Source organism: Mus caroli, unplaced genomic scaffold, assembly GCF_978045245.1.
Source record: "Mus caroli unplaced genomic scaffold, Mus_caroli_1 scaffold_2, whole genome shotgun sequence".
NCBI classification, from domain to species: domain Eukaryota; kingdom Metazoa; phylum Chordata; class Mammalia; order Rodentia; family Muridae; genus Mus; species Mus caroli.
The window spans coordinates 58,176,170-58,196,193 of NW_028227257.1; the positions used below are offsets into that span (position 1 = coordinate 58,176,170).

General features: G+C 45.5%; 1 protein-coding gene across 1 annotated transcript in view; it reads left to right on the forward strand.

Moving 5' to 3' along the window:
• Positions 1 to 20,024, forward strand: part of Spg11 (SPG11 vesicle trafficking associated, spatacsin) — a 62,840-nt gene that overhangs the window by 21,456 nt on the left and 21,360 nt on the right. The window contains exons 11-21 of the mRNA XM_085834511.1: positions 1,428 to 1,604; positions 2,610 to 2,681; positions 3,596 to 3,723; positions 3,973 to 4,148; positions 4,955 to 5,165; positions 8,773 to 8,976; positions 10,069 to 10,175; positions 11,997 to 12,142; positions 13,438 to 13,599; positions 15,059 to 15,125; positions 16,766 to 16,931. Of these exons, the coding sequence (XP_085690637.1) occupies positions 1,428 to 1,604; positions 2,610 to 2,681; positions 3,596 to 3,723; positions 3,973 to 4,148; positions 4,955 to 5,165; positions 8,773 to 8,976; positions 10,069 to 10,175; positions 11,997 to 12,142; positions 13,438 to 13,599; positions 15,059 to 15,125; positions 16,766 to 16,931 (1,616 nt within the window). The remainder of the gene's footprint in view (positions 1 to 1,427; positions 1,605 to 2,609; positions 2,682 to 3,595; positions 3,724 to 3,972; positions 4,149 to 4,954; positions 5,166 to 8,772; positions 8,977 to 10,068; positions 10,176 to 11,996; positions 12,143 to 13,437; positions 13,600 to 15,058; positions 15,126 to 16,765; positions 16,932 to 20,024) is intronic.

The following is a 20,024-nucleotide window of genomic DNA, read 5'->3' on the forward strand; positions in this document are numbered from 1 at the left end:
CTTTGGCCAGGGTCTCAGGTTTTACTAATGTGAGCTTTTGGGCCTGGCTTCAGATCTATATAACTAGATCCTGCCGATGTAATGACCCATCTGCCACAGGACCAGCCTCTCCCAGCAGTCCTGCCTTGGTGGCCTGGAACTTTGTTTATTTTTTATGTATTTGGGAGATAGGTCTCTCTCTAGCTTTCCTTATATCCGAGGCTTATGGTCCTCCCACCTCGGACACCCCACTGCCATGATCATCGTAGGTAGGCCTGCCTCTGCCCCATCCCCTCCAGGGCACTTTGGCCTCATGCTTTTTTTGACTTCTGGATAAACAGTTACTTCTGGCAGTCAGGTCTCAGGGATCTTATATGACACCATCACCAGTCCTAGTCATTATAAAATCTATTGAACATGTTTGCCATTTAAATCCTCCCTGTGTCCACCTGTTGCTTCTCTTTTCACAGAAAAGAGCATATTTCATTTAAAATATGCTGCTATCTGTATGTCTTGGGGACCAGGAGAGTCCTTCTCCCTAATGGACTGTGGTGTTGTAGAGGCAAAGCCAATCCCGTGGTGCCTTCGCAGAGCACAGCGAACACAGATTTGCCTGTGTCTGTGACTGCTGCTGTAGGGCAGGAGGCAGGGACGCACTGCTGGCTGACTTTCCTGTAGGCTGTAGGTCAGGGAGCAGAGGTGTGCAGGTGGTGGCTGCCTTTCCTGGCGCTTACTCAGCTCTGCCCAGAGGCTTACTTTTCTTGTTAAGTTTTGGCTGCTTTCTGTCTTACAGGCCTCTTCCTGCATTCCTCCCTTTACAATTTCTAGAACGCTATCAGCAGTCCTCAGTCCTTCTTTCTCAAAATCACTGATTCCCCCCTGCCTCTCCCCACATGCTCTCCACACCTCATTACCTTGACCTTCAGTTATTTCCAGCCCTTTCCATGCTTCCTAAAGTGTGTGAGCTTCAGGATAGAATGCACAGGCTCTTGATGGAATCAGCTTTTCTCGCCGGTGCTTTCTTTGTTATAGTGAGTTGTGTGGAGTCTCTGAAGGCTCTCCCTGGGATTTTCCATTCCGCATCTCTGCACTCAGTGTTCCCTCCTTTTGGAATCCCTGTCTTCTAATCAGTTATCTCTTAAGAAGTCCCATGCCTCGAGCCTCGAACCCCCACCCCTGTGTGTCCCTCCTTATTCTGATGCGTTCCCCCTGCCTCCTGTAGCTGTGGACACAGCCCCCATTCCTAAGGGCTGTAACCATGCTTTCTCTGGGTCTCCCATGGTTGTGAGGCCCTAAGCTGCTCACCATCTGCTCCAGTCAGCTCATAGAAGTAGTTTTTCAATCAGAGACCCCTTAGTGGCTGTCTAAAGCATGTGTACAGCCTGTATTGATAATCAGCCTAATAAAACGAAAAGGAACTTAAACTTAGTTTTTCTTCTTTTTCCTAGGAAGTTATTGCTGATGCCATTTTAAATAACAGAATACCAGAGGCACAAACTTTCTTTAGGATTAGTGGTCATTCCGCTCAACGACTGGAGGAACTGGTTAGGATCGGCCTAGATCTGGCATTTGACAGTTTAAAAAAGAACAACGTGGAGGAGGCCTCCAGGCTCCTGAGGAACATGGTGAGTGGTGACAATCTGTTTGCCTCTGAGGCTCTGTAGGCCAGGATGACCTAGAACTCACCTATAGCTCATGTCGGCCTTAGATTAATATGTGATCCTCCTGCCTCAGCTTCAGTGTGTTGGGATTACAGGCATGAGCCAGCACACCTGGCATCTCTTGTTTTTGTTTGTTTTTACACATGGTCTCACTGGGTAGGCCAGGCTGGCCTTGAACTCACTGTTTTTTTGCCTCAGCCTCTCAAGTGCTTAAACTATACACATGCATCAGCACACCCCCGAGACAGTGCTTTCCATAGAAGACTTCACACACAGGGCTTCCGTTTCATAGGACACTTCACACACAGGGCTTCCGTTTCATAGAAGACTTCACAAAAGGGCCTCAGTTTTGCTGGAGGACATTCTGTATTCTTCAGGGAACCCTTACATCAATGTTTGAACTTTCTGGTGGATTATCCCTCCATGGCCTAGGGCTCCATGCTCCCTGGTTTTGCTCACTTGAGAAGGGACATCTAGAAGCAGGGCTCCTGGGTTGAGCTAAGCGCTGGCTCTCATCCGTCCGTGTGGCTGGAGTCTTTCTTACCCTGGTAACTCTGAAAGTGTAGAGGATCCCATTACAGATGGTTGTGAGTCACCATGTGGTTGCTGGGAATTGAACTCAGGACCTCTGGAAGAGCAGTCAGTGCTCTTAACCACTGAGCCATCTCTCCAGCCCAACCTTTATTTTCTAGTAAACCACCATAGCAGTTTGTTGTCATCTTGGGCTCTGGTTGCCTGGCATTACCTTAAATTGTTCTGTGTGTTGCCTTTGCTCTGGAAGAGTAATCAGGGCTTTGGGGACAAGCAATCAATACATATAACTGATGAAGAAAATATTCCCAAGAACAGAAGAGGTATGCAGTTCTAGCAGGATACTTGTCTGCAGTAGAGCATTTCTGCGACTAGCATATTTATGTTCAAATAGGTTCATTACAAAGTTAAGTTTTCTTAATTTTTCATTTATTTTAGGGCTTCAGTGTGGAAGATGAGTTGCTTAAGATATGCTTTTATACAACTGATAAAAATATACGGGACTTTTTGGTAAGTCAAGGGGACACTGATGTAGCTTCCATTTTCCACTGTGAGACAGACTCTTGCTCTGTAGTCCAAGCTGGCCTCCCAGCTCCTGACCCTGGCGTCTCAGCTTCCTGGAGTTACAAGCCGCCTGGTTATGGTTACATTATCATTGGGTCACTTTAGTAATTTGTTTAAACTTTAAAATGAATAATTGTATCTTCTAGGAAAAACATAAATAAACTTGACAATCCTTATTTGTTTGTTTGGTTGGTTAGTTTGGTTTTTTGAGACAGGGTTTCTCTGTGTAACAGAACCCTGGCTGTCCTGGAACTCACTACGTAGAACAGGCTGGCCTCCAGTTCACAGAGATCTGCCTGCCAGGTGAGGGGATTACCTCATCACCATGTCTGGCACAGTCCTTTTTTAATGACTGTGATTACTTTGGCACTTGACATTATGACAAAGGAAGACTCATGAGACTGTATATTAATGTAAAGGTGCAGATTGTAAGATTGGGAAGGTGGCTCGGCAGATAAAGAAAGGCTCCTACTGCAAGCCTCAGCCTCACTTCCATCCCTGGGACCCACATGGAGGAGGGCGAGAAAGCAACTCCAGAAAACTGTCCTCTCTCTAACGGAATAAAACACTGTAGTGCAGAACACAGCTCCCCTCCCCTCCCTGTTTTCCTTCTCTTTCTCCCTTCTTCTCCTTTCCCCTCCCCTCCTCTTCTCCTCTCCCTTGTCCTTCCTTCCCCTGACTTTCTCTGTGGTGCTATAGAGCAAGCTCAGGACCTGAAGCATGCTAAACGAACACTGTACTGGGGAACTACATTCTCTAACCCACAATACAGTTATTAACTGGCACTTAATCTCATGCATTTTGTTTTACAAGAGTTCTTGATTTTTGTGTGGTCATTGCTTTAATTGCTTTTATTCAAGGTTGAAATTTTAAAAGAAAAGGAATGTTTTTCTGAAAAAGAAAGAAGAACTGTAGACTTTGTTCATCAACTTGAAACACTTTATTCTGGACACTTCCAGGAAAATGCACAGACGCAGGATTTCCCCAGGTAGGTTCATCAGTCCCTCGGGTGATAATGGAGAGGATCATGGGTAACACTCCATTTGTAGTAACTGGAGCTGAGCATCCAGTGTGCAGGAAGGGCGTCAGAAACTCCCTGTCACTTTAGCACTTGTAATCAGAGTTATACTCTGCCTCCAGCAGGTAGAAAGAAATGGCTCTTTCCTTCAAAATTTAAAAAAAAAAAATTATATATATATATATATATAATCTAATATCTATAATGTCACTGTTTTAGGTATTGGATAAAGGAACAGGACTGTTTCAAACACAAATCTGTCTTGGACACATTCCTCAAATATGATAAAAAAGATGAGTTTCACAAACAGGACCATAGAATTGCGTTGAATTGGGCTCACTGGTGGGACCTGCAAACGCAGGAGTGTATCCTTCTCCCCAGACTAAGTCCAGAAGGCAAGTATAAAAAGGCCAGAAATATGAGCCTATTAATGGGGATTAAGTTAGGCACTAATGTTTTAGTATTTGGGGGTCTCCTGTTTAGGATCCTTTTGAGGGGAGGTTCAGTTTGTTTAAAATCCAGTCATTGCATTAAGGCCTCTTGCTTATAAAATGTAGTGGATTTATAGCGTGGTGCTGGAAAAAAAAAAGTCACAGGGTTAAAGGAATGGATATTGTCAAAGCTAAAAGTTGTTATTCCGGCTCCGCAGTGACTGTGTTTTTCCACACAATTTCTGTGTTTCATATGTAAAGTGGGGATTAGTAGCATGCGGGCCTCTGGCACTTAGCTGATGGGCTGAGCAGTGATGAATCCTGTAGCATCCACTGTCGCAGCCTAAGCTCTTTTTTTTTTTTTTTTATTATATGTAAATACACTGTAGCTATCTTCAGACACTCCAGAAGAGGGCATCAGATCTTGTTACAGATGGTTGTGAGCCACCATGTGGTTGCTGGGATTTGAACTCCAGACCTTCGGAAGAGCAGTCGGGTGCTCTTACCCACTGAGCCATCTCACCAGCCCCCGCAGCCTAAGCTCTTATGTGCCAGGAAGAGAGTTGACAACTCCCCATGCTCACTTCATTCTAACTCCTGGTTAGAATGAACGTCACTCTTCCTGTCTCTAGTATTGATTATAAAATGAACAAAGCAAACTAAGAAAACTAAAAAGCAGAGGGCCTGAATAAATCACACATGATACGAGCACAAGTAGCCAGTAACCGTACTTCACTGCTGGTTTAAAAGGCTTTTTGTTCTTCATGTAGAGTACAAAGCACGCTCCCCGGAAGCCCTGTGGAGACGCCTCACAGCTCGCCATGACTGGGCAAGCATCAGCTTGTGGATGGAAGAATTTCAGACCCAGGGAACCGAGTCACCTCAGCAGAGCAAGTGGCCCCCTCTGAGTGCTGACATCATTGAGCAGGGCACTTGCTGCCACAGTCACATGAGGAATGAGATTTTAGACAAGCTGGCCAGGTACTGTAGCTGCGGGATTGGAGCAGGTGGGAGACCAGAAGGAAGGGAATCATGACCTGTCTGTGAAGGGGAGCCTGCTTACCTGTGGCCTGCAGGCCCCAGCTGTGTTCAGTGTCATGGGACACTGTGCTTGTCCCTCGAAATGGCTGCCAATTCAGTGCAGTGTCGCTCGGACATAACATCTAAAGGGTATTGTTCTAAGCTGTTGTTTGAAATCATCTGTTTTTAATGCCATGGGGTGGTGAACAGAGTCTCAAATTGCAGATGGAGGCTCTCCTTGCAACTTCTCATGCCTTCTGTTGTTTTGTTTGGCCTGGGACTGCTGTGGTGTCCTCTGATGTAGAACTGTCAGAAGTTTAAGGAGCAAGTGGCTAGAGGCGAGACTTAGTTACTCCAGGATCAGGTGTCCTACATATAGCTGTCTCCACTCTTCTTGTGCAGTCAGACACCACACTGTGCTGTGACGGCCTTGGCCTGTAGAAGTCAGTGGGAATGAGCTAGAGTGGCTCATTTCTACAAATAACCCTATGAGATCTAACCGTGTGAACCTGCCTATTGTGTGGGTCAGCAGTAGCTGAGTAGTTTTATGAAGAAAGTTAGGTGTGCACATCAGCAGGTGTCCTCCACTCTTACTCTGTCTGTACGCGCTGGTGTGCATATGCTCTGCTGGCCTCACAGCTTGCAGAGCCAGAGCCAGAGGAGGGAAGAGCATTGCCTAAGCCTCTCTTGCGGGCTAGGGCCCTTTAACATCTGGTTCTCTGGTCTCTGTTCTTCCCACGGAGTTAATGCTATTTTTACTTACTAAAAATAAGATAGTGTAGAATTTGTCTAATCAAAATATTTGTCTTAGTATTTGGTTGTTTAAAAACTAATTTATCTCATCAATGGAAGGAGAGGCCCTTGGTCCTGTGAAGGTTCTATGCCCCAGTATAGGGGAATGCCAAGGCCAAGAAGCAGAAGTGGGTGGGTTGGTGAGCAGGGGGAGGGAGAAGGGATAGGGGGTTTTCAGAGGGGAAACCAGGATGAAATGTAAATAAAGAAAATATCTAATAAAAAACTAATTTATCTGGCTTAATGTAACTTGAGAAATTAATTCATGCTGAGAACAGTGGCACATGCCTTTAATCCCATCACTCTGGAGGCAGAGGCAGGCAGATCTCTGAGTTTGAGTTTGAGGCCAGCTTGGGTTACATAGTGAGTTCCAAGACAGAGCCAGGGCTATGTAGAGAGACCCTGTCTTGAAAAACAAAACAAAAAAAAAACCCCAACTAATCAACCAGAGAGAGAGAGAAGATCATGATATCTATTATATAAATAGTTTTCTATTATGTAAATATATTAAAGGGAAAATCATACATTTTATTAGATTCATAAAAATTGACAATCTAAGCATGAAAAATCATTGAAATCTAAAAATAATTATTCTGGCCAACATTATACAAATGATGACAAAAATACAAGCATTCTCTTTAGATTTGGAACAAGAAAAGCCAGTGGCCAGTTCCTCTTGAAGTATTCTTTGGGCACTGTGTGGCCTCAGTAGCAATCCCAGCAGGTCTTGGTTTGGGTTTCTGTATGGATTAGAACAATCTGATTTTAAATGCTTGCATTAAAATGTGAGTCATGAATCCATGGGGAAAACTTGCTGTAAAGATAGCAAGGCTTCCTGTAAAGCTGCAGTGACCCAGACAGTAGGAAAGACAGAAGACCAGGAGCAGGGACAGACCTGGACATGTGTGCTCTGTCTGTATCCAGCAGGAGTGAGGACGGGGTCTCTTCACTTAGTGACAAATGAGCAGGTGAGCAGATACCTGGGCAGAAGGAACCCTGTGCATTGAATCATTTCTGGGTAGAGGTGAAACCTAAATGTCAGCTGTGCATGCATAAGAACTTGGAAGAAGCTGTAGCTCCAAGATCTCGGAGGACCATGGAGGCTTGCTTTTCAGATGTCCCAGGCAGCAGGGAAGGAGTTACTGAAACTAAGAGAACTGTTTGGCAGGATCCTTAGTGGGAGGTGTCGGCCAGCCAATATCTCTGACCCCTCCAGCTCTTCTCTCCTGACTGGGCAAATCACAACCAGACAGATGAGCATCCAGAAACACAGCAAGGGGAAGAGGAGAGGTTAGGTCTGAGGAGATGGAACACGAGAACCAATTCGTTCATATTTCACCATAGAGGAAGCACAAATGGCCAGTGTGCTGGCTAGTTCTATGTCAGCAATACACAAGCTATAGTCATTTGTCTTAGGATTTCTGTTGCTGCGATGAAGCACCATGACTAAAAAGAAAGTTGGGGAAGAAACAGTTTATTTGGCTTACACACCACAGCATCATCAAAAGCGGTCAGGACAGGAAGTCAAACAGGGCAGGAACCTGGAGGCAGGCGTGGCCATGGAGGAGTGCTGCTTATTGGCTTGCTTCTAATGGCTTTCTCGGCCTGACTTCCCTCAGTGATGGATTAAGATGTGAAAGTGTAAGCGAATCAACTTCCCTTCCCAGCTTGCTTTGCTAATGGTGTTTCATCCCAGCAACAGGAGCTCTTTTATAAACACGGCCAGGAAACATAGGAAAAGAGTTCTTTCTCCCTTTCTTATTTGTTTATTTTTTGAGACAGGGTTTCTCTGTTTAGCCCGGGCTGTCTTGAAACTCACTCTGTAGACCAGGTTGGCCTTGAACTCACAGAGATCCACCTGCCTCTGCCTCCGGAGTGCTGAGATTAAAGGCGTGCGCCTCCACCACCCAGCTCTTTCTCATTTGTAATCATGGAATTGTGAATTTATTTTTTCTAAAATCTAGGAACAGCTGAAATGACCCACAAAGGTCCAACAAAATATGGCATAAAGGATATTAACTGTGGTGTCAGTAATGGTTGAGTGACCAATGTCAAGTAAAGAGAAGAGGAGAGCCTAACATACATTCTCAGTCCTTGGAGGTTTTTAGTATAAAGTTCAAAGTAGACAAAATCAAACACGTATTATTTGAGGTTGATTGTAGTTATAAAACTATGAATGAAATTAAATCGTTCCCACAAACGCCAGGCAGGTAGGGGTCGCTGTGGAGCACACAGGAAGGAATGCACCGGTAGTTTCCAAACACAATCGTCTAGACTCAGCGTGCCGTTTACTTGCTGTATGTATTTCCAAAACATCTATAGGTTTTAAAAAGATTAATTTATTTGTATTTCCTGTACATGAGTGTTCTGCCTGCATGTATATCTATATAGTACATGTGTTTCTGGTGCCCTGGTGGCTAGAAGCGGGCATCAGAGCCTCTGGAACTGGAGTTACAGATGGTTATGAGCCACCAAGTGGGTGCTGGGAATTGAACCCAAGTCCTCCTGAAGAGCAGCTATGCTTTAACCACCAGGCCATCTCTCGGGCCCTCATGCAGTGTTTCTTTTTAAGTCTCTGTGTGTTTTTCGTGCTCTTTCTGTTTGGCAGTTATGACGTGTTCAGAAGTAAATATCTAAGAAGTAATATTCTAAGTGCAGGTTTCCGTCTTGTTTAGTAGTGGTGTGTTTAAGTGCTGTGGCTTCTTAGCAGATTTGTGCAGGTGTGTCTGATTGATTCTGATTCTTCAATTTCTCATCTCTCAAACCTGCCCCACAGAAGTGGCATTTTTCTTCCATCTGAGCTGGAAGACTTTGAACGTCTCCTCCTGAGGCTGAGCAGGATTGGGGGCGTAATGCAGGACAGCCTCCCCGTGCAGAGCTACAAATCCCATGCAGGGTGCGACTTTCATTCCCAGTTCATCCTCTACTGTTTAGAGCATGGCCTGCAGCATCTTCTCTACGCCTATCTTGACTATTACAAGTGAGTACTGAGAGCTGGGTTTGAGGGGTGAGTGGGGGCTTAAAACAGGGTCTTAAAATGAGTGTGACCTCTTGGCCCCCATTCTGCTGCTTCAGTGCTGGGACTGCAGGTGTGTGCCATGTGCCTGCCGACAGGAACTGCTGTGCGCTTGTTTGCTTTAAAGACAAGGTCTCACCATGTAGTCCTGGAACTCACTGTGTAGACAGAGTTGGCCAAACGTCACAGAGGCCTACCTTTGCCTCCTAAATTCTGGTAGTAAAGGCATCAGCTGCCATGTGTGTCCCCTGAACTGCTTTGAGAAAACATTAAGGATTGAGAAACTGACCCTTTTTAAAGTGCTTTTTCCCGCTCTAACACCTGGCATATCTGTTGTCACAGGGTAATGTTCAACTAAGGACAGCTGTGGGTTTTATTGATAATTATTTCATATAGCATTTATTAGCCTTTGCACTTACTGGAGATTAAAATAAATAATGTGTCTGGGGATGGCTGCCAGTGGCAGAGCCCTTGTCTCTCATGTGCAAGCCCATGGCTTCATTCACCAGCATTGCATGGAAACAAAAAGAATGGAGAACATGTTTCTTTTAAAGAGCTTAAAGGACAGAGAGGTGAGAATTCATACACATGTCCACCCAATACCAACATGTAGAATTTTGTCTGTGGCCATTGCTAATCAGTAAGAGAGAGAGAGAGAGAGAACTCATGGTGGGGAATGGCAGGTTTTTGTCTTACTCTGTAGTTCAGGGTGGACTTAAAGTTACAGCAATCCTCCTGCCTTAGTTTCCTGAGCACTGAGAGTACAGGTGCTGGATTTTGTGGGGGGTTTTGTTTGTTTGTTTGTTTTGTTTTGTTTTGTTTTTGTGTTACTGGAATCCAACCCAAGGCCTTGTCACTCCAGGCAAGCGCTCTACTACTGAGGTACAGACCCAGCTAATTTTCAGGTTTTTTGAAACAGGGTTTGCTGTGTAGCTCAGGCGTAGTCCTACGCTGAGAACGTTTTTCTGGAGTCAGCTATCATGTGAGCAAATGTGCTCAAAACAGTTGTGCCCCATGTGCTGATCCAAAGGTGTGTTTGTTTGTTTTTAAATATAGACTTAGTCCTGGAAATTGTCCTTTTTTGGAAAAGAAAGAACTACATGAAGCTCACCCTTGGCTTGAATTTTTGGTTCAGTGTCGGCAAGTCTCCAGTAACTTGACAGGTATTCTGCTCAGTATTAAATACACAAACTTTCTCTAGGTAAACAGTGAATGTTGAATGGTATTTAGCTTGGGAACTCCTTAAGTAAATCCTTTGGCTTAGTCAAGTATCTGACTGTGATCTGGGCTCAATTTTACTAATGAAATAGAAAACCAGGAAATGTTAGCTTCTGGCCTGCCGAGAAATTCAGAATTGGCGCCAAGAGCTTCCATGGTTAAGTCTCCTTCAGTTCCACCTTGGGCTGCACTCTTCACTCTGTAATCCCAGCAGCTGTCACAGGTTCAGCTCCTGCTGTGGTAGATTGACATCCTTGTTTTCACAAGGATTGTCTGCCTTCTCGATACCAGCCAGCACCCTTCTTCCTCCTTCCTTTTCTTCTTCCCTCCTTTGTTTTAGACTTCTTTCTCTCCTTTTCTTCCTTCTTCCTTTTTTTCTTCCATTCATCCTTTTGCAGTGTTAGGGCCTCTCACATGCTAAGTACATATGCCGCAGGCTTTACGTATGTGGAGGTCAGAAGACAGCTTTGTAGAGTTGGTTCTCTGCTACCTGAGGGTGACTTCTAGAAACTCATAAATCTTTCAGTCTGGAGCCTCAGATTAGAAGAAGAAACTGTCACGTCCTGGAGCCGCTACAGCAGCTGCCTGGGCTGGGAGCCGACAGCAATGCCTTTTACCCTCATGCACCCCAGCTACTGTGCTCCCCAGATTCTGGGCGAAGGTGCAAGACAAGCCCTGCATCAAGCAGCTCATTAACAACCAGGCTTTTACACAGTGCCTGCTTTTGCTGCGGTTGTGGGTGGTGCACACACCTTTAATCCTTGCACATGGGAGACAGAACCAAGCAGATCTCTGTGAGTTCAAGGCCAGCTTGATCTACAGTGCATTCGTTCTATTCCTGTAGGGCTGTGTAGTGAGATCCTGTCTCAAACAAAAAGAAGGAAGCCACCTACAACTCTCAGCTAGGTAACACCAGCATAGGTCTAGCCTGGGCTTATGGGAAAAAGACTGCCCACAAGTGGCAGCAGGTAACCCAGTCATGTTTCCTTCAGTTTCTTTCTTCTTTCTCTTTCTAACTACTCTTACGTTGTTACCCGGCAGGTAGCCTTAGCTCCTGCTCTGTGTAGGAGTACAGAAAACGTCTGTGTTTTGTAACTGCCTTTGTGTAATGAGACCTCCCCTGCATCCTTAGACACAGTGATCATTTCAGTGTTGGCACAAGATTTCACTTAGTAAACAGGCCCCACTTAACTTACTGTGCTCTCATTTTTAGACAATGAACTTGTCTTTGTATCTTTTCTTATTATAGATAACGGTCTTGAATATATCTTAACATAAACCTGATGCCTTTGTTTCAGATAAACTCTTTGGTACATACAGGTTTCTGCATATAAAATTACTACTCAAGGGCTGTTGAAGGCTTTTACTGTCCGGCCACATTGCTGTTCTGTGAGGTTGTGCTTTGCCCTGTGTCTTACGCTGACCAAAAGACAGCGACACTGGATGTTTGCTGTTGTTTTGTTTGGTTAAATCACTGCTGCTCCAGTTGACCGAGGCATCCGACTTTTTCTTTTGCCTGCAGGATTTTTTCTTTAGAGCGTCACTTGTTGAATTTTTTCTCCTGATTCTTTCTTAGCTTTACATTTTCTTTGTTTGGAATCTTTATTTTTATGAAGGTGAACACCCCCCCACCCCAACACACACATATACACCATGTCTTCTAGATACTTTCAAACTTGGGAGGCTCCTTACTGTGGCTAGCCGTGAAGCTCTCCTTCGCAGAATCGCCTGTCTCCTTATTCAGTGGTTATCCCTTTCACTTTCAGATCCCAAACTCATCTTTCAGGCCAGCCTTGCAAACGCTCAGATTTTGATTCCCACCAATCAGGCCAGTGTGAGCAGTATGCTGTTGGAAGGACACACCCTCCTGGCCCTTGCTACCACCATGTATGCTCCGGGGGGTGTCAGCCAGGTACGGGCAACACTTGAAATGATTGTGGAGAAATCGGGTTGGTTTTAAAGTCAGCACAGAGAGTCTGGATTGTGTAAATCTCAGTTGGTGCTAAAGAGTGACCGATATCAAGCATCCTGTTAGATCAGTGAGCACGAAACAAGTCAATTTCACAATTGCTTGTCCTGAGCCAAAAACAAACTAGTGCATGGCCACAGGGTCTTTGTCCCTTTGATGTATTTATTGTCTGTAACTCCAGGGTAGAATCAGGATCACGTTACTTCTGGGAGTAACTTCTGTTGCTTGTGCTACTTCTTAGCTATTTACCCTTTTAGAAAGTTTACTTTAAAGCATGGGTTTTAGCTTTCCCTATAAACTCCTTGGAGGGACCACATGGGGTGTGCTCTTCTGCTTTCTGAAGATACAGTGACTGGATACAGGGAAAACACTGCTAACATCTCTTCCTCAGCAGTTTCTTCCTGGTGGTAATCACCCTTAGATTACTACAGTGTAGTCCCAGGACCAAGCTCCTTACTCCTGCTTTCAGTCACCTGTCAGAGACTAGCCATAGACGACTGCAGGTCAGAAGGATGAGCTGGGAATCATCTATCTGCACTTACTTACTGACAATTTTATTTACTTATTTGTTTGTTTTTTATTTATTTTTATATTTATTTATACAAATAGTATTTACTTATTATTTTTAAATTTGTTTTTCTGAGAGAGGGTCTCACTATACAACTCTGGCTGCCCTGAAATTCCATATGCAGACCAGGCCTCAAACAGAAATCAGCCCACCTCTTCCTCCCGAACGTTGGGATTAAAGGCGTGCACCATTACACTTGGCTATTTTGTTTTGTTTTTGAGGCAGGTTCACTGTATAGTCCGAGCCGGCCTGTAAACTCCCTGTGTAACCCATGCTGGTCATACATTCTTAGTGATTGTTCTGGCTCAGCTCCCAAGTACTGGGATTTTATGCATGCACCATCATGATAATGTAATAGACAGGGGGGGTGGTGTTCTTATGATATTAACGAATGTGAAATATAAATATTGCAAGCATTATACTAGTGATAGCTTGTTTTCAAATGGCATAGGGCTTGAAAACAACATATCTAGCTCTCTTCCTGAGCCTGCAGGAAGCTGAGACTTGGTGTCAGACATGTAGTCCAGAGGCAGGCAGCCATTCCATGCTGGAGCAGGGGACGGCTTTACCAGTGCTGCTTCAGAGGCATCTTGTGAAGTGGCTAGTTTTTAAACTGAGGTATGTACTATCCAAACATCCTTCCTCAGCTGTCATGTGTCTTCTTGTGTAGGTCATTCAGAATGAAGACAGCGAGAACTGTTTGAAGAAAGTGGACCCCCAGCTACTGAAGGTGGCCTTAACACCTTACCCAAAGCTCAAAGCTGCTCTCTTCCCACAGTACACTGCTTCCAGTATTCTGCCCTCTGATATTACACTCTACCACCTCATCCAGGTACTGCATTTAGAGAGCTGCTGCTTATGTGTACCAGCCAAGGCTTTGGGAGGAGATCAGAAAACCCTATCTCCTTTAAACAGTGAACACAGAATAAGGACTTGTGGCAAAGAAGAGTGGAGCTGTGCACCTATGCCCAGAGAGATTACCTGGGAACCTGTGGTTTTGCTTCTATTTCACAGGGATTTCCAGACCCCCCTGAAGCCTCTTCAGGGTCTAGATTAGAAGCATCTGCTTGAAAGCCTGGTTTACAGATGAGCCAGGACTGCTTGTTTCTGCAGTGCCATGAATTAGCAGCCCATGCTAGAGGGCAAGTCTGTCACACCACTCAGTGTGCTCTCGAGGTCAGTTTTCTGTAAAGAATTTCCCAGAGTGGGGCTATGGTTTAGTGGTTAAGAGCACTGGCTGCTCTTCCAGAGAACCTGGGTTGATTCTGAGCACCCACGTGGCAGCTCACAACCATCTGTAACTCTAATTCCAGGGGATCTGCTGCCCTCTTCTGGCCTCCACAGATTCTAGACACACAAGTGATGCACAGACATACATGCAGCCACAATATTCATGTGCTCAAAATCTTAAAAGAAGAATTCCTGAAGAAGACAGCCTCTTGCTGGCTTCACATTCTGGTGTCCCGGTCTCCGCCATGCAGACTAGCTCCGTGCACAGCATCTGAGTGGACCAGATGCTTCAGTGTGATAGTGCTTAGTCTAGATCTGGCTCAACATAGCGATGCTGCTGTCTCAATGTCTCAGTGCTGGAATCAAAGGTGTAGACAGTCCATTGCTTGTATAACATTTGAATCAAGTTCAAACATAAGCCAATTCCTGTCATTCTTTATTCTCTTTTCAACATGACTTAAATAATTGTTTTGTTTTACATAGCCCTCAAACTCACTATGTAGTCTAGGATGGCTTTGAACCCCTGGTCCTTCTTCTTCTGACTCAGTGCTAAGATGACCGGTGTGCATCACACCTGGCTGTTTATTTTAAAGCAGTGTCTTGCTGTGTTCCAGACTGACCTCTTATGTCCTGTGCTCAAGTGACCCTCAGCCTCCTGGATGCTGGGCCTGTGGGCACATAGCGTCATGCCCATGCCCAGGTGGCTCTGTGTGCACATGTTTGTGTTCATGTGGCTATCTCTGCATGGGTGTGCAGGTGCACACGTGAGCCAGTGTATGTGGAGGGCAGAGGTCAACCTTGAGTGATGGTCCTTTGGAGCTGTCTCGTGTTCTCTTCCTTTTTGGGAGCAGGAGGGGGCTATGTTCAAAGAATTTATGCTTGGAGCATGAACATTTAATTGTATTTGGTTCTGGGGATCAAAATAGGTCTGTGTGTGCTGGCAAACATTCTACTGAAGTGGTAAGCAGCGAGTCACCCCTGGAGGTCTGTCTGTTATTTATTGTCTGTCTGTTTTAGGGTCACTAAGGTTTGGAGTCTGATTTCCATTTCCTCTTTTTCAGTCCTTGCCCCCCTTTGATCCTAGCCGGCTGTTCGGCTGGCAGTCTGCCAACACCCTAGCTATAGGAGGTGAGTCCTGAGTGGTTTTGCTTTGGAAACATTGAGGTGATACTGAGAGTCGACATTTTAAATACAGAGTCATCCCTTTTTCCAGTGCTTTCTATTGTAAAGTACTTCTCAGTAAAAGGCACTTTGTCGGAAAGTGATTGAGGCCATGTAAGTGGAGAATCAGTTTATTCCGTTCCTAGCATGGTGAATGCTCAGGAGCAGAGCTGAGCCTCTGTCTATGGCTCTTCCTTTTAAGAAGCCCTGCTTGCCACATAGTGTCCTAAGCAGTGAGGGTTGGTGGAGACAGCCAATGAAAGGCGGCTCTGCCTTATAACTGTGATAGCCGCCGGGCGTGGTGGTGCACGCCTTTAATCCCAGCACGTGGGAGGCAGAGGCAGGCGGATTTCTGAGTTCGAGGCCAGCCTGGTCTACAAAGTGAGTTCCAGGACAGCCTGGGTTATACAGAGAAACCCTGTCTCGAAAAAAAAAAACAACCAAAAAATAAAAAAATAAGTAACTGTGACGGGCAGTGAGTGGCTGCTCCGCCTTGTAACGGCTGCCTTGTAACGGCTGGCTGGCTTGAGCACTTGCTTTAACCTTTTCACCCGTTTCCTTTACACTAAGGTGAATTATAGTGTCCCTTACTGTGCTAGGGAGGCTTTGGAGGGTTGGTTAACATGTTTTTGAGACAGGGTCTGGTACAGCCCAGGCTGGTCTTGAACCTGCCATTTAGTTTAGACTGACTTTGGATATCTGACCCTCCTGCCTGTACCTCCCGGTTTTCCATCACACCTGACTTGCGTGATTCTGGGAATGCTGTCCTCACATGCTTTCTGCGTGTGAGGCAGGTGCTGTACAACTGAGCTCCAGCCTCCACCTAAGATGAGGTGGTTTTCGTTTTAAAGATTTCTTTATTTATTTATCTTAAGTATGTGAGTACACTGTCACCATGTTCAGACACACCAGAAGAGGGCACCCGATCCTATTATAGATGGTTGTGGGTGCCGGGAATTGAACTCAGGACCTCTGAAAGACAACCAGTGCTCTTAACCGCTGAGCCATCTCTCCAGCCCAAGACAAGGTGTTCTAAAACTCTCGTTTACTGGACTCCAGGTCCATATGCACTGCCATCCTCTGTAGGACTTAAGAATTTTTCTGAGCCTAGGGTTAGTGTTCCATATTGTATTATGATGCCTCTGTTTCCTTGTTTGTAATGTTAAATTCATTCTATCTGTGCTCAGAGGAGTACCTCAAAATGTCTGACATATAGTGGACGTGTATCAAACATATTGACTACCTAAAAATGAATTTCTGACCAAGTACTTTAGCACTGAGCCATATCCTCAATCAATGAAAGATGAATTTTCTTTTCTTTTCTTTCTTTTTTTTTGTTTTTTTGTTTTTTGAGACAGGGTTTCTCTGTGTAGCCCTGGCTGTCCTGGAACTCACTTTGTAGACCAGGCTGGCCTCGAACTCAGAAATCCGCCTGCCTCTGCCTCCCGAGTGCTGGGATTAATGAATTTTCTAGTGTGTTTTATAAGTTGAGGTTTGTATCTGCCCCATAGAGTGCATACAGTGATTCTAGCAGGCAGTGTGGCCGAGCGCCCATTGCACACGCTGTTCGGAGAGCGCGGGGATGACGTGCCTTGCCCTTTCCCCAGACACAGGCAGTCAGCTCCCACACTTTTCCAGCCCGGACCTGGTGAGTAAATACGCTGTGCTGGAACGTCTGAACTATGCATATTATCTACATCACGGACGCCCGTCATTTGCCTTTGGCACCTTTCTGGTCCAGGAGTTGATCAAGAGTAAGACTCCCAAGCAACTGTAAGTGATGAGAGCTTAATGTCTGCTCTTGAGAGAGAGAGAGAGAGAGAGAGAGAGAGAGAGAGAGAGAGAGAGAGAGTGTGTGTGTGTGTGTGTGTGTGTGTTTTCCTAACACATCTGGTTGCCTTGCTTTGTTTTAAATGTGTGCTTTGAGAGGTTCACGTGGTGTATTTGGATCATTCACCTCTTACCTCAGTTCCTCCACACGCACCCTACCTTCCTACGTACCCAGCTTCATATTCTGTCTGTCTGTCTGTCTCTCTCTCTCTCTCTCTCTCACCTGTGTCCACTTAGTGTTGGTTGACTACAGCTGAGCCTGAGGCCTGCCTGTCAGGACACTGGGTGCCACTCCACTGGAGAAAACGGACTCTCCCTCTCCCTGAAGAAGTCAAAGGCCAAATAGCTCTGCAGCCCGACATGGGATGCTGTGTCCACCTCCCCTCCTCCAAGCTGGAATTTTGTCTAGCTTGAGTTTATGCTGGTCTGTGAGTTTGTATGTGTGCCTGCCCTGCTGTATCTGGAACACCTGTTCTCTTGAAGTCATCTATCACCTGCAGCTCTTAAAATCTTTTGGTCCCCTCTCCACTTGACATAGACGTCCCCCCAGTTGGGGGCTGAGCACTGTGAAGTCTCTATGCTCTGCAGGTTGACCAGTTATGTGTCTCTGTGCTAACTGATGCCCAGTGTCAGGGGAAGCTTCTCTGGCGAGGGCTGAGCACTACACAGATCTGAAGCTCAGGGTTGGACTCCAGAGTCAGACACCCAGCAGCCCCAGAGGTCACTGAGGCAGGCGGAGGCAGCAGGTTGTATTTGGATGGTGACTTTGTGGTTTCCATTGTGCCCCACTTTTTCTTCATTTCTAGTTTTTGGCTTTGTTGTGTGTAATATTTGCTAACGGAGAAAGAGACATGTTTAAAGTCACATGGCAGCTGCTCAGGCACCAGAAGCCAGAGCAGAGGGATTCTACAGATGGTGCATTTTGTATTCATGAGCTGTCGTTACTTCACTGCATACAGAATTGGGAGAAGTGTTTGATGTAATGGGCAGCTGTGTTCCTGTTTTATAAGTAACACAAAGATGCACCTTAAACTTTGTCTTAGTAGCACAGACTCAGAGTTCAGAAGTTCAGAAAGGTGAAAGTTAGAGACACATGTCTAGCCTCCAGTTCTTCATATTAAAGGGTTGGCAATGTCTTGTAGAGCTTTCTAGAAAACTTTCTACATGTATAAAATGTGCATCTGAGTCCTCTACACTGCGTTCAGATGTCAGCATCAGAGCCTTAGAGATGGTACAGCAGTTAAGAGCACTGGCTACTCTTCCAGAGGAACTGGGTTTGATTCCAAGCACCTACATGGCCGCTCACAATTGTGACTCCAGTTCCAGGGGATCTCATGCCTCCATGGGCACTTAACACACATAATGCATAGACATTCATTAAGACAAATACTCATATATATCAAACAAAAATAAAAGATAGTATTGTTCTCAAAAAAGATAGTATTGATTTTCTGGGTAGCTTGTGTTCATACCATACCGTCTCAGATCACAAGTTCCAGGGCTTTTGAAAGTTCTTCGCATTTCCTGGGTGGAGATGGAAGCAACAGCACTTTGGATTTTGAATAACTGCTTTAAGAGAAGGTAAATTCAGGGCCAGCAATACAGCTCAGCGGGCAAAGGAGCTTGCCACCAAGCCTCATACCCTAAGTTTGATCCCTAGGATCTGTGTGGCAGAAGAGGAGAGGTGACTACTGCAGATAGTCCTCTGGTGACCATGCTCACACCATGGGACATATTTGCTCCTCTGCCCTCCACCTGACTGACCAAATAAGCTGACTTGGGGCTACTGGCACCACAGCCATTGCAGTATCTGCCATCTCTTCATTTGAAACACGGCTGATTTGATCCTCCAGACATAACTGCAGATACGACAGCCATCCTGCAGGCAGATTTACCAGCTGGCTCAGGCCTGTTTTCTAGCTGCACCTCAGCCATTCTGTGGAAAGAGCTTCAGAGACCAGCCACCTGTATTAGATATTGAGTTTGGCCATATCTGCACAAGCAGCAACACTGCAGCATCTGTGAAGTCACAGACGGCAGTGGTGCAGGCCTGGCAGGACGCGAGGGTGTTGTGTTTACCCCTTAAACAGTGATTTTCAAACTGCCCGTCTTGACCCCTTTGGCAAACCTGTCTCCAAAAATACTTATAATACAATTCACAACAGTAGCAAAATTACAGTTACAAAGTAGCAACAAAATAATTTTATGGTTGGGGGTCACCAAAACATGAGGAACTGTGTTAAAGGGTCACAGCACTGGGAAGGTTGAGAGCCATGCTCTAGAGCAACATGTTGCTACCTGGCAAAATGCAGGTTGATCAGTGCAGCTGGACATCGAGGAATGTTTAGGGTTTGGGGGTTTTTTTGTTTATTTTTTTAAGACAGGGTTTCTCTCTGTAGCCCTGGCTGTCCTGGAACTCACCTTGTAGATCAGGCTGGCCTTGAACTCAGAAATCCGCCTGCCTCTGCCTCCCAAGTGCTGGGATTAAAGGCATGTGCCACCACTGCCAGGCAGAATGTTTAGTTATTTAAACATGCGTATGGCAGGGCAGGTGTTTCTTCCTGGGATATTGTTGTCTTTCCATCCTCCCTTCTTACAGTGACATCTTTGCAAGGACAGGTGTAGTTTTTCTTCTTCCAAGACTGTTTCTTCTTCTTCAGCCTTGGAAGGCTGTGGGCAACCTATTCTTGTGTCTTCTGTACTGGCTATTTTTGTGTCAACTTGACACAGCTGGAGTTATCACAGAGAAAGGAGCTTCAGTTGAGGAAATGCCTCCATGAGATCCAACTGTAAGGCATTTTCTCAATTAGTGATCAAGGGGGAAAGGCCCCTTGTGGGTGGGACCATCCCTGGACTGGTAGTCATGGGTTCTATAAGAGAGTAGACTGAGCAAGCCAGGGGAGGCAAGCCAGTAAAGAACATCCCTCCATGGCCTCTGTATCAGCTCCTGCTCCCTGACCTGTCTGAGTTCCAGTCCTGACTTCCTTTGGTGATGAACAGCAGCATGGAAGTGTAAGCCGAATAAACCCTTTCCTC